General features: G+C 40.9%; 1 protein-coding gene across 1 annotated transcript in view; it reads left to right on the top strand.

Annotated features, from left to right (window-relative positions):
* Window positions 1-669: 669 nt before the first annotated feature.
* DNAJC24 (DnaJ (Hsp40) homolog, subfamily C, member 24) overlaps window positions 670-13,123 on the top strand; it is a 33,968-nt gene continuing 21,514 nt past the window's right edge. The window contains exon 1 of the mRNA XM_010140695.1: window positions 670-813. Coding sequence (XP_010138997.1) covers window positions 706-813 — 108 coding nt within the window. The 5' untranslated portion in view covers window positions 670-705. The remainder of the gene's footprint in view (window positions 814-13,123) is intronic.

Genomic DNA, 13,123 nt, shown 5'->3' with positions numbered 1-13,123 from the left:
CCTGGGCGGAGGGCGGCCGCGGGCGGCCCTTGTGTTTTCGGGTGTTTCTAAAAGCCGCTGTGGGTCCCCTAGAGAGAAAGGGGTCTTCGTGGAGGAAGCTGTGGAGAGGGGGGCGGGCGCGGTGCTCCCCCTAAGGGGGTGGGGGGGCCACCCGCAGTCAGGTGGGTCCTCTGCGGTTGGAGCTCCGGGAGGTCTGGAAAACATACTTTTCCCCATCATGCAAAAAGGGTTTATTCTGAAGTATGACAGTAGTTACCAGAAAGTGTGTTTAGTGCTGAAACGGGAAAAAACAAAATCCTTTTTCTTTCTTTCGACAATCACGGAAGGGTTTATAGATATAAAGTGTGTATATGATCTGGGTAGGTTCGAAACAGTTCAGGGAGTTACAATGCAAAACCATTTGAAAGGACTGTGGGCAGCTTCTGAACCATGGTGTACTAAGGAACAGGGACAGAAAACAAGACAAGTTAAGTCACTTCCCACGTGACAATCTGTAGGATAGAATGGCTGAGTGAATTCACCTGGTTTTTTGCACTGTAGGTCTTGTGTAGGGTGTAGATGTGCTTGAGGGCTGCAGTCTATTTCATGATCCTGTATTTTGTCACATTTACATTTTTGCTTTTTCTAACTGCCTCTCTTTCAAATTGTAATTATATTAACTTTCTTACACAGTGCTAAGGAAGTAATTTCAAGGCTAGGCAGGCTATGGCCTGTGAAAGGATAACACAGAAGGACTGGTACAAAATCCTGGATGCAAAGCCATCGGACAGCCCAGCAGAACTGAAACGGAAGTACCAGAAACTTGCTTTACTAGTAAGTATCATTTTGTTCTTTCAGACGTACAAAACCAAATTTTATAAACCAGTAAGATAATAATTGCAGGGTTGGTTTGTTTTTAATTTTTTTGTATAAATATGATTAATCAGAGTATGTTTATATTAGTTCACTGAGGCAGGTTTATGTTTGAAGTAAACATCTGCAGTTTGAGTTGTTACATTTTGTGAAGAGGGGTTGTGGTGTTATGATTCCACTGATCTATCTCCCAGCTCTGCTAAACTATTCATGAGTGAACTGAGCCAAATACTTGTTCATCAGGTGCTTGATCATCAGGCACACAAGTCAGAAAAGGTCATTGTTTGTAGCACGCAGTTGTGAAACTTGCCAATTCATATTTACTGTCACAGGTGCAGTCACAGTGAGCTGAACACAGCCCTTGAATATGTAAAGACCAGGTGCAAAGAGCAAAAAGAAGTTCCTGGTAGTCTGCAGTAATAGAAAATATATAGGAGTCACCAGATTACTCTGTGTGATTCTTGGTTCTTCTGTTTTATTCCTTGCCCTGAATTCGGGCTTTTTGCTTTGGCCTGGCTTTCTGAGCAAAATGAGCTGTATTTTTTGATGCTCTGGGCCATTTTCTACCAAGTTTGATAGGAATTTAGTTACCTTGGGAATTCTATTTGTCTAAGTTTTTTGAAAACTGGCAAACTGGCAGAGAAGAAGGCAGAAGGTGTGCCAAGTGCAGTTACTCTGTGTGCCTTTAGGTAGCTGCTAGCTAGACTGTCAGCAGTGGCAGGGGACTAGACAGCACGTGCATGGCTGATCTTGCTTGATTTAAGAATGAATGTGGTAAGAAGTTGGGATTTCCAGTGAGATGAAGAGAATGTCAGTTAACGGGAAGCAGTTTTGATAAATTCATGAACTGATTTGGGGGGGGAGGTTGTTTGGTTGGGTTTTGATGTTTTTTATTTCTAGCCCCTGTGAAAACTGTTTTAAAGGTCAGTTCACCAGCATTCTCCAAATTTACACTCTGATACTGTTCAACTGAATTCACCAAACGGTCCTGTCACGCACCCGCTCCTTCTCAGTGCTTCCTGCTAACTTGTTTCTTTGTCTGAGGCTGATCTGTGCACTTAGTCTTAAGTTTCAACACTTTGCAAGATGCATGCAGATGAAGGACATAAAACCTTTTGTCCTGCTATTGAACATTAGAAGAATCAGTGTAGGAGAATGCTTTGGAAACCGAGCTGCTTTGTTCTGCTCTTAATAGAAACAGGTTTTTTTCTTGGACCTCCTAATGTTTTTGTTTTACTGAATTACTAGTAAAATGTCAATAAAATATTAATAATGATTTGTTTGCCCTTAATGAAAACAGTATGGGAGACTGCAGTGTAAAATACTCGTTCTGTTCAGGTAGAGGTTAGTTTAACTGAATTCTGTAATGGAATATATTTCTTTTTCTATGAACCTCTGTTTAGTAGTGGAATTAATATCCTATGTGGAGGATTGCTCAGAGCTCTTTGCCAGTGAACTGAAACTTTGTAATGTCTTTCCTGTATTAATTTTTTTTAATGAAACTGACCCTTTGTGTTATAGTACTATCATGTAATGAATTTGAAGTGTGTCAAGTGAGAATTGTTGGAGTTTACAACTGCCTGTTTACATATATAACTGTAGTTTTAGAAGATGAAAATATTATCTAAATATATAAGCTTTTCTTTGTAACCTGTGTGTTTCCAAAGTAATTGGTTAGCGCTCTTTATTTGGGAAGTCAGTGAGAAATGTTAGCGAAAATGAAGATACTTTTTTACTTTATTTTGCTGTATGGCTCAGAAGTTTTTTGCTGTCTGTGATGGGTCTCTGACTAAACAGCTATACTGATGTTTACTTGTAGGTGTTTTCTCCAAGGCAGATCTGCTGCTTGTCTGTTGTTGTTATCATATGTCCTGTCTCTATTCATCTTTTTCATTCAGCTGAACTGTTACAGGTTCTACTTGTTTGTCCAGTGCTGTCTAATACAGCATCTAGCACAGTCAGTCTAAAGTCTGTAAAAGAATGGTGGTAATAAAACAATTGTTTTTGTGCACCTTGAAAACTCATTGGCCATAGAAATGACTGGAGACTACATATCTTCACTGAAAGGTGTGCATATAATACATCAATACAGTATCAGAGTTATTGCCACAGATGTTTCTAAGTCCAAAGGGTTCCGTGGTTGAAAAAGTTGTTAGACATTCATGAAAGAATAGTCTGTCATGGCATGTCAACATAAAACTACTCTGATTCGGATGTCCATGAGCTATAGACTTCTGGTGGAATATATAAGGGGAGTGTTGTTCTATGATACTATCCCCTAGGCATCCGCTGTTCATTGTTAGTAAAAAGCGTAGCCTGGATGACCTCTCCTCTTACCTGTAGTGCCCTGCTCATAGAAAGTAACTCCCTTGCTCCCCACGTAAAGCTTGTACTTGGAGCTCTTGGTAGCTTCACACCCTGAACTAGCAAAGTGCTCATTTTGGTTTTCTAAAGCTGTGGTTGGACAGCAGCGGTAGACGTAGTGGCAGTGTTGGTATGAGCAGAGAACAGGACTACATGCAGATGGTTTTATGTACTCTGGTAGTAGTCAATTACTGGAGCAACTCCAGTTTAGAAGCTGGAATAGCAGATGAGCACAGCAGTGTATTGCCTATTAAAAGATTTCATGACACAGAAAGGTTTCTGGCGTATGTGTTCCAGCAGAAGTGTTCTGTGCTGATAACCTTAAAATCCAGAAGTTTATAAAGCAACTTGCATCTTGGATACCAATTGCAATTAATATGACATTCATTCTTTAATCGTGACTATTCTGAGCACAGCTATATATGAGCGTCAAGCATAATAGGTGGTGGGCTTTATTAAAAAAAAAATTCTGCTGTTAAAATAAAAATAGCAAATGTCTGAGTCCAAGCCTTCTTCATAAGATCCCCAGTGCTTTGTGTTGAGCATTTGCTTTTTGCCATCTGCTATTTTCTGTTTGTCAACACGTGTATGCTCAGCATCTTGAAGGAACGGGCAGATGTAAATTTCCAAAGCTAAAAGGAGTTGGAAATCTTGCCATATGTCATCTAAAAGATAACTGTGTTTGTAGTTAAATCTGGCTGACCTTAATAGTACAAAGAGTACACGGTTAAAAATGATTGAATTATAGGTTTGTAAGAATGATTTCGTAAGAGTAAATTAGCTTAAAGCTGATTAATTTTTAAAATATAACTTGTTTTTTTCACTTAACAAATTGATGATGGAAAATGTTAATAACCCATAACAAATAAAACTGTGCAATATACACCCTACTGGAGTGAATACATTTACATACTGCTTTGCTATGTTTTGCTTTGCTGTACTTTTTTCATTTGGTTAGGTCACAACATACATTTAGGTGAATTATTGTACTATGTATAATGTCAATTCCGTCTTTAAGTATTAACCTGGTACAGAAAATAGCACAGGTTTGGCCTAGAAGTAATGATATTTTTTAATCAAAATTTTTTCTTCTCACATTAAGTAAAAGCTCATATCTATAAAATTTCTTTGCAACATAATGAAACTTAAATTTATTTCTTTTAAATTCTTGTACGTTTGTGACTGACACCTGGATTACCTTGGTATTTTATGGCTGTACCAATCAGTAGCAGCTGAAGGTAACAGACTTTTGGACATGAGATGTGTGACACTGGCAGTTTTATGAGTAGCTTATTTTTAAAACAAAGTCAAACTTTTGTGTATGCTGGCTCATCCTCCAGTGTCCTCTCTAGCATAGAGCTTCAGCCAGTAATTCTGAAGGGGAAAAAAAAAAGAGAAATAGGAAATGTGTGGTTTGTAACCAGCATAGCTCAGTGTGAAGACTCCTGGGCTGGCTGTTGTAAGCGCACGCAAAGGCGCTTTCTGAAGTGCAGAACACTTGCGGTTTCCATGCTCTGAAAGGAATCACAACGGGTTTTGAGAATTAATGTGTGGTCTAAATGGCAGGAGTTTGGTCTTTAAAATTCCGTCTTTGGAACATGCTGATGGTTTTGAGATATTTGGGATAGGTAGAGCCTTTTTACCCGCAGTCTCGTACGCAGTAGTTTCAACAAGATTTCCTCAAGTGTTTTATACTCTGTACGTGGCTTTGCAAGGAGTCCATACAGCTTTTAGGAAGGACAGTGCTTATGTTATTTCTGAATGTGTATAAAATCAACAGAGGGTGAAACTAGAGTAACAAAAATAGGATATTGGGGAAAAACAATTACATCATCTTATTATTGGCACAATTTTTACATCTCCTCTTGGTCTAGCACTTTGTGGTCAAAGAATGAGTTGCCAGATTGTTTTCAAATTTTCGTGTAGCTGCTCTGTATCTGAAAACTGCTTTTTACAGGGAATAAAGTCACCAAACACATAAGCTTTCTCTAGCTGAAAATCAGGTGTCTGTTCCTGTTGATGCTCATGATATTATAGGATACCTTTCAACTGGAAAAAAAATTATTGTGCAGGAAAATTATATGCTGCTGTGACAACATGTGCCCTAATCTTAAAGAAAATCCATGTAATTTGAGCAGGGAGTATGCAGGAAGCTCATATTTTTAATATGGTAAGGAAATAAAATGTGCCATTTAACAGTGTTACAAAGATTATCGTTTGATCAGAAGGGGTGGTGTGTGTATAGAAATAGAGACAAAGTGTTAAGGAGATCATTAATCTGTTTGAAAGAGTAGAAAATTTGAAAACTGCATCGGGCACAGGTGAGAGTGACTCTCAGCATCAATAAAAGGGACATTAATAGAAATTCAATTTAATGAAGCCAAATAACTTCCAGAAGAGATTGTTCCATTGAGCTTGTGTAAAGATATCCTTTTCTGGGGGGAAGAAGAAATCTGTTATATCTTACCAAATTTATATACGCATCTAAGTTCTACAATCACAGAAATGTAGAGTTTATAAAGATTGTTTCTGCGATTGTAAAGTTTGATCCAAAATAAATTCACTGTTACTCCTGTAAGCACTTGCCTACTGAGGAACTTCTTTCCATGCTGATTTTAAGTTGAGAATTTGAGTCTTTTTAATGAAAACACTTTGAGCTTTGTATCAGAAGTCTCATCATAATGCTCTTCATAATGAAAATTATGCACTATGTGTATTTCAGTTTTTAGCAGCTTTTGCAGGTGGCTTTTTTTAATAGCAGCATCATTGTGAGAGATACTTAACAGATTATCATGCCTAGTTAACTCTAGTTTCAGCTAAGTTGTAGAAAGTGTTTTGTAATTTGACAATGTAAACAGAACAAGTTCAGTGCAGCCTGGTTGTAGCTTGACTGAAGTTAATGTAACTGCGACAGAGAGAAAGATAAGCCACTAAGTTTAATTTAATATGAAGGATTATTGTTTTGACACTGGGTAGTTTTATTTTGAGCTGCTCTTTACATCTCGTTTACTACTTATGTCCTTAATAAAATACAAGGGGGCATATTTTCAAGTTGGGAATTGAAGAATTGATTATTAGTTTACGTAGTATATAACGAACCACCCTCCAGGACTCCTGATCTTGGCAGGCCCTGGCTGCCCCGTGCCGGGGTCTGTGATGTCCGGAGGTGGAGCAGCAACTCTTTCACAGGCACCCCCTTGCCGTGGGGAAGGAGCTTGCGTGCCCTTCTGAGGTTGAGAGCTGTGCTGGGGGTGGCATGTGCCTCCGGTGGGGTCTCCCAGGCCAGACAGGTCTCAGCTGAAGGGTCAGACACAGTGTGTCCACGGGCAGGATGGGCTCACTAGCCTTCGGGCACCGTCCTAGGAGAAGGACAACTCTGACTCCAAACCCGGGCAGATGGAGCTCGTTTAGCCCTGTAAGGCATCCATCACCTCAGAGAAGGACACTCTAACCAAACCTATGACCCGAGGACTTCGCTGTCACTGTCCAAGCTCGCCAGGCCCTGTCAGATGAACCTCAGGTGTAAAGGGTGGAGCCAGTTCCGCGCACGCTGCACCTCACCTAAAAAACCCACCGCGCAGCCCCGGAGGGTGCACTCATCGCCTGCAGTGAGCGTGGGAAAAGCCCTTCCCAGATCTTCGCTCGCGAAGCCAAGCCATGAATGGATAATGAACCTCAGTGTTACAGAAGCCACTAGTTTAAACAGCTTGATCAGCAAGATCACGATCGTGCTGAGTTTCCGCTGCTGTTTATGCTGCGAGAGCTTTTGTTTGGCTCATCCACCTGTTCTGTTGTGGTGGTGTAGGTGGGTTTCAACTTACATAAGAAGTCATTACGATACTTAGTAGCAAGTCTGAAGAACAAGCGTTTACCCTGGCAATGCTCATGTTTCGGTAACAGGAGCTTTCATCAATCTGAACAGCATCGCCAGTCTGTTGTGTCAGGATGGTACTTAAAGCCCGACGTTCTGGAGATGCGTGGGGTGACAGACTGCTGCATCGGAGCCGAAGCTGCTGCTCGCTCTGTCAGAACTGTGCGAAGGTGTAATACCGGTGGCAGCTGGGCCTTGGGCCTTACCTGCTCTCCTTAGAGCAACTGGACTAGGCGGCTGGCTAATTAGATGAAATGCAATGATTAACCAATTGGTGCCCCGATTGGTCAGCAACCAGCTGACCAGGGACACACCTTGTACAAGCAGAGGCTGAGAAAGGTCTCCTGCCTTGCAGGAGGGATGGAGGAAGAGAGATTGTGGATGTAGGTGGTGAGAAAAAGGATGTAGGAGCGTATCACAGTAGGGGAAGGGGCATGTGATGGTACTGGATTGTAGTCTGCAGTACTCCTTTCGTAGACGTGGCTGTCTGCCGTATCTCAGTTTATATGGAGTGATGTCTCACTTTTTATTACTTTGTAATGTGTAATTTTTTTATATTGTATTTTAAAGAAGTAGGTGAATTTTAACAAGTGGATGGTGTGAACATCCCCACAGCAGAAAGTTATTTTTAACGGTTACAGAGAATACGAGAAAAGCCATAGCATTGCAAAATAAGCCAGCAAGTAAATAATGTATTGCTTATCCAGGTAGCACAGCCAGTTGGGAAAGTAATGTTAGTTTGGAAAATGATTTCTGCTTATAATCTGTTTACTTACTGGGTTATTGTCATTTCTGAAATGAGACATCTGAACTAAAGATGTAAATTAAAGCACAAAGAAGGAAGCTACAAAGACCAGCATAATATTTTTGCGTAAGTAAATGTTCTGATTATTCTGGTGTTTGAGGAGCCGCAACCAAGAGTAGCTTGAGTTGTTCAAAATTTTCATATCTGACTATTTATTTAAGGACCTAGTTCTGAAATTTTAAGCACTGGGTCAATTATTTAAAGAAGTTGTAATCCCAGAACATGAACTTGAAGAATAATAGAAGTTAAGGATAGAATCAATTATCTTGTAATACCTGTGTTTATATAAGGATCTCTTACTGCTATTGAATGAAATTCCCCAATTCTGTGGTGAATCTGGAATATTTATTAGATTTTGAAAATAATGTAGTCTGATGTAGTCAGCTGTAAAACTTTGTGTTTTGGGGACTTGTATATTTGGGATTTAGATTTAAGTAAATTAGCTGGGTGTAATTTTGCCTTCTGTTTCAAATTCATAATATAAATATTATGAAAATTTGTTAAAGCAACGCATTCTACATTCCTTCTTTCCTTCATCTCTAAACACTTTAGAGTCAAATTCATGACCTGAATGACTTAACTGTCCCACTCTCCGACTTTTCTTTGCCTCGGTGCATTATGAGTGCTTGCTCATCTCCCGTTGAGCCCAAATGCTCTCTAGTGGAGAAGCAAATTCTCCTCTCTGAAGGGCTGTCTTGTAGGACAATTTGTAGATAGCTTGTATTATTATAGTAAGAGAAGTTCAGCTTTTGTATTGTTAGTCTGCCAGTCATTTGGATAAACTCTGATTTTTCCATATGTTAAAGTAACTCTTCAAGGCTGAAAAGTCAAGTCAGGTATTTCAGAAACCTGACCATTCATTGATATTCCCAATAAACTAACAATAACAAAAAAATTCCCAGTCTGGGGTGCTGGAGTTAAGCCCTAAGAATGTCCATGGTCAAGATGAACAAGTTTTCTGAGCAGCATCTTAGCTAGACATTTTTCTTTTCTAGACTTTAAGTAGTAACTAATTAGGTGTTTGGGGAGAGGCTGAACCAGCGTTCCACTTTTAAGAGGTCCTGTCCTTCTGTCAGAGCACACTAGCAGTCCAGAACTAATTCCTACTGCTGCAGAGGAGCAATGCAAGGGATGGGCTGGGTAGGATTCTCTCAGTGTAACTGGCCTCTGTGATTGTTGCTACTGAAACTCAGGTAATGAAAATCTCACATTATTCCTTACTGTTGCTGCTCTGTCCTAGGTGATTTTTACCTTTTCATCTCTCTTGACTATTCCCTCCTAAAATGGGAAGGTTCTGTAAAGTCTATGATTATCCATACAGAGTGTTTATTAAATATCAATGGCAGAAGTCTCAGTAAAAATTCTGTGAGGTGAGCAGAGCATTCTCTTGCCACATGATTTCCTTGAGCCATCTGGAAATGGTCCTCTTAGTAGTTATGAGGACACTGTGTCCAGGTTGTTTCCTTACTGTAAATGGAGAAACTTGACAACTGAGACCAACCCCAAATTAGCAGTTAAATTAACAACAAACTAGCCGTTAGTCCAGATATGACTGCATCCTTTAACTATCCGTGTGATTAAATCCAATCCACACTAGCTGCAAAGTTTACATGATTCTGTGGATTATGTTTGAGACTGTTTTGTCTCTGTGGCTATGGAATTCTGAAATAACTGATGTGGGTTTTGGTTCATTTTTTTTTTTTAATTCTGCAAAATGGAGTCTGTGCCATAATCATAGCATACTTCATGGCCTCTAATTTTAGAAGTTGAAACTCCTTAAGATGCGTTAGATATATTTGTCATTTCTTAAGATAAGAAAATATGGTCTGTGCAACAGGCTGTGGTGCTTTCTGTGTTTGTTTGGATACAGCGTAACCTGTTTACTAACCTGCCTCTCAAGTTAAGGGGCCTCCTGGAAGGTAGGTGGTTTCTTCATGGGCTTTGCACCCAAATGTTTTCTAAACTGAGTACTAAGTTCTGTTATTTAGCTTTTCATTTCCATTTCAAAAGTTATTATTTGACTATGGCCTAACCTATTATTTTGAGATTACTAATAGCTTCAATATTCTACATTGCTCCCAGAGACAGGGAAAGCTAAAAACTATTTCCAAGAAAACAAAACCCCAAAACCTGCAACTTTTGAAGTGTTATGCAAATACTACAGTTATGGTCGTGTTCTGGTTTGAGCTAAAACTTCCCTGTTTTGGGAAATGGACAAACAGAATTATTCCATGCAGTACAATAATTCTGCATTTAATTGGTTAAGAGAGTCAGGTGAACGTAATGTTACGTCGAGAACCTTTAAAAGCAGCAGCCCGGGGGAGTGTTCTCTCTCTTGGCTTCCGGGCAGCGTTCGGAGCAGAGCTCCTGATCCTCCGCTGGCAGACGACCAGGCCGACCTGCCGACCGGCCAGGCCTGAAACCTAAGGACTGCAGACTCTGAACCGTTATCGCCCTGAGTCCCGTCTCCTCTGGAATCGGGTGAGATATCTGAAGCTCCCGGCTGTTTGCGCAGGGAGCTCTCCTGAGTTTTTCCCTGCCTGAGCACAGCGGGGTTCCCCCCCGCCCTTCCCGGCGCGAGAGGAATCTGACCAGGCCGCAGCGAAGCAAAGGGCTTCTAGTGCCACCTCGCTGTTGGCTGCCTGCCCAGAACAGAACTGCCACGAGAACTGACCTGGGTGTTCTCTCTCTTGGCTTCCGGGCAGCGTTCGGAGCAGAGCTCCTGATACTCCGCTGGCAGACGACCAGGCCGACCTGCCGACCGGCCAGGCCTGAAACCTAAGGACTGCAGACTCTGAACCGTTATCGCCCTGAGTCCCGTCTCCTCTGGAATCGGGTGAGATATCTGAAGCTCCCGGCTGTTTGCGCAGGGAGCTCTCCTGAGTTTTTCCCTGCCTGAGCACAGCGGGGTTCCCCCCCGCCCTTCCCGGCGCGAGAGGAATCTGACCAGGCCGCAGCGAAGCAAAGGGCTTCTAGTGCCACCTCGCTGTTGGCTGCCTGCCCAGAACAGAACTGCCACGAGAACTGACCTGGAAAAGAACAGCTGGTGTAAATCGTTTTCTTCTTCGGTTTTTTTCCCCTTTTTCTCTTTTCTGGGTTTGTGCTTATGTGTAGTAGTGTATAGATGTGTGAATTTATTGTTTATTAAAAGTTTGTTTCAGTTTCCATAACGCAAAACCGAGGGGTGAATTTCTTCTTTTCCCCTTAAAACTCCTTCTGCCTCTAACAAGGCAGATGGAAAACATTAAGGAATTTGAGAGGTGGTTACCTCGGCCCTTGACCCTTAACAGGTCACTAAGAAATTACTTTTTAAAAGAAGTCCTCTGTGCTTCAAGCAGCTTTCCACAGTGATATCTGTAGCAGAAGTGCCTTAGGGACTTGATTATTTTGCATTATGCTTAAATCTGACCTCTGAAAGGTGTCTGTTCTTTTTAGGTACTCCAAATGAATTTGTACATTGATGGTATACTTTGGTTTGGAATGCTGTGCTTTGTGCTCAGCACTTCTGAGGACATTGAGGGGTATTGAAGCAGTTGACGTTCTCAGCCTGCAGGAAGGTATTCCTCTTGCAAGTCACAGTGCCAGCTGAAGCCTTCTGCCCCTGCCTGCCTGCCCCTGCCTGCCTGTCCCTGCCCTTCGGCCAGATGTTACCCAGCCAAGAAATAGAATTCTGTGGGTTTTCCTTCATCCACAACTGTACATGTCAGCTGGAAAAGTTCATGCCCATTTTTTCAGTGGTATAGGCAACCCTGGTTGGTTATTGTTTGGTTGGTTGGTTCTGCTTTTTTTATAATACAACACAGGATTCTGGGTTTGCTTTCACATGAAAGTAGCATTTGCCTAAACTAGTTTCCTAACCATTTATGTAACTGGTGTTATTGCATGAGTAGGGCCACATTAACTTATGCCTAAACAACAGAACATCATTTAATGTGACGTGTAACAGCATAAATTGTGAGTGCAGGGGCCGCAGATTTAAAAGGAGCTTTAAAAATTTTTTTTTCCTTAATTTCACTTCAGAGAACTCCAGTAATTTTCGGGAGTTGGCAGCATGAGATTGGTGGCATCCTCCTCTGTTTTTGCTGTGCCGCTGGTAATGAAAGCCAATTCTGTGATCTGCATAACTGTTGCATATTGCTGTGTACATTTAATCCTATCTTTTGGATTCTGGCTGGTTTTAAAAGAGCTCCAGTTGGGTTGTCTGTAGGTGTTTTCTTTGAAAATTAGTCATTGGGTGATGAATAACTAAAATGTTACAGAAAAATTCCTTTTTTTCTTCCTGTGAGCTGCCTTAATGATGCTTTGCTGCAAATACCTTGAGTCACAGCAAATATTTCCTTACAGTAACAGCTATAACAGCAATAATATTAATAGAAATATTTCTATTCTGATGGTTCTCACTTGCCTCAAGTGAAGTTGGAGGTTTGCTGTGCTGGATGTTGTGTATAGCAGTGGTTATCTCTGACCTGAAGATATGGAAAAGATTATTAATGTGTGTAAAACATGCAAGCAGTTGACTGTTGTTTGGGAAACTCAGACTGATGCTTGCATAATGATTTCTGCTTATGGCAGATTGTAAGGAGGAAAAGGGGACAAGAATGGACACAGTTTTCACCAGCTAGGGATCATTGAGCGGTGTTAGAAAAATGTGATAGAATGGGTAAGGTATACTAGATTGGAAGGAAAATGAAACTGCCTTATTTTTCCTCAAATGAGGAACATTTCCTATGAATAAGAATCACCCTGGAGATGGACAGTGGAGGCTGGAATCAGCATCAAAGCAGATATCAAGATCAGGTAGGAGAAAACTAAAGTTGTTAAAAAGCTTAAAGATTGTTTGTGTATGGGAGGAAAAAGGGAGAAGAAATGGTTTGAAGTAATGAATCAAGAAGATCGATTCCTTGCTCTTTTGTCCAACTGTCTTTGGAGAGTTTAAATCTCTGTAAGAACAGATTGAATGTCGCAGGGAACTCTTCACTTTCTGTTTCTCCTCTTTGTAAGTGGAAAAAGCAGGCAGCTTCCACATCCCCTGCTAACTTCTGCCAATTGAGTGAACATGTTGAAAAGATGAATTGTGGGCTGGGAAGGCATGTTTAAGACCTGGAATCATTCATTTTGTGGAAGTGAACGAGTGTCACATTTCAGAGAGAGTACTTTGCAAAATCACTGAAAAACAAAAACCAGCCTCAAAGTAATTTTGTTTTGTGCTCTTTTAACATAAGACCACATCT

The sequence above is a fragment of the Buceros rhinoceros genome, unplaced genomic scaffold (assembly GCF_000710305.1).
Source record: "Buceros rhinoceros silvestris isolate BGI_N320 unplaced genomic scaffold, ASM71030v1 scaffold17057, whole genome shotgun sequence".
NCBI lineage: Eukaryota > Metazoa > Chordata > Aves > Bucerotiformes > Bucerotidae > Buceros > Buceros rhinoceros.
This window is presented reverse-complemented; position numbering and strand designations above follow the sequence as displayed.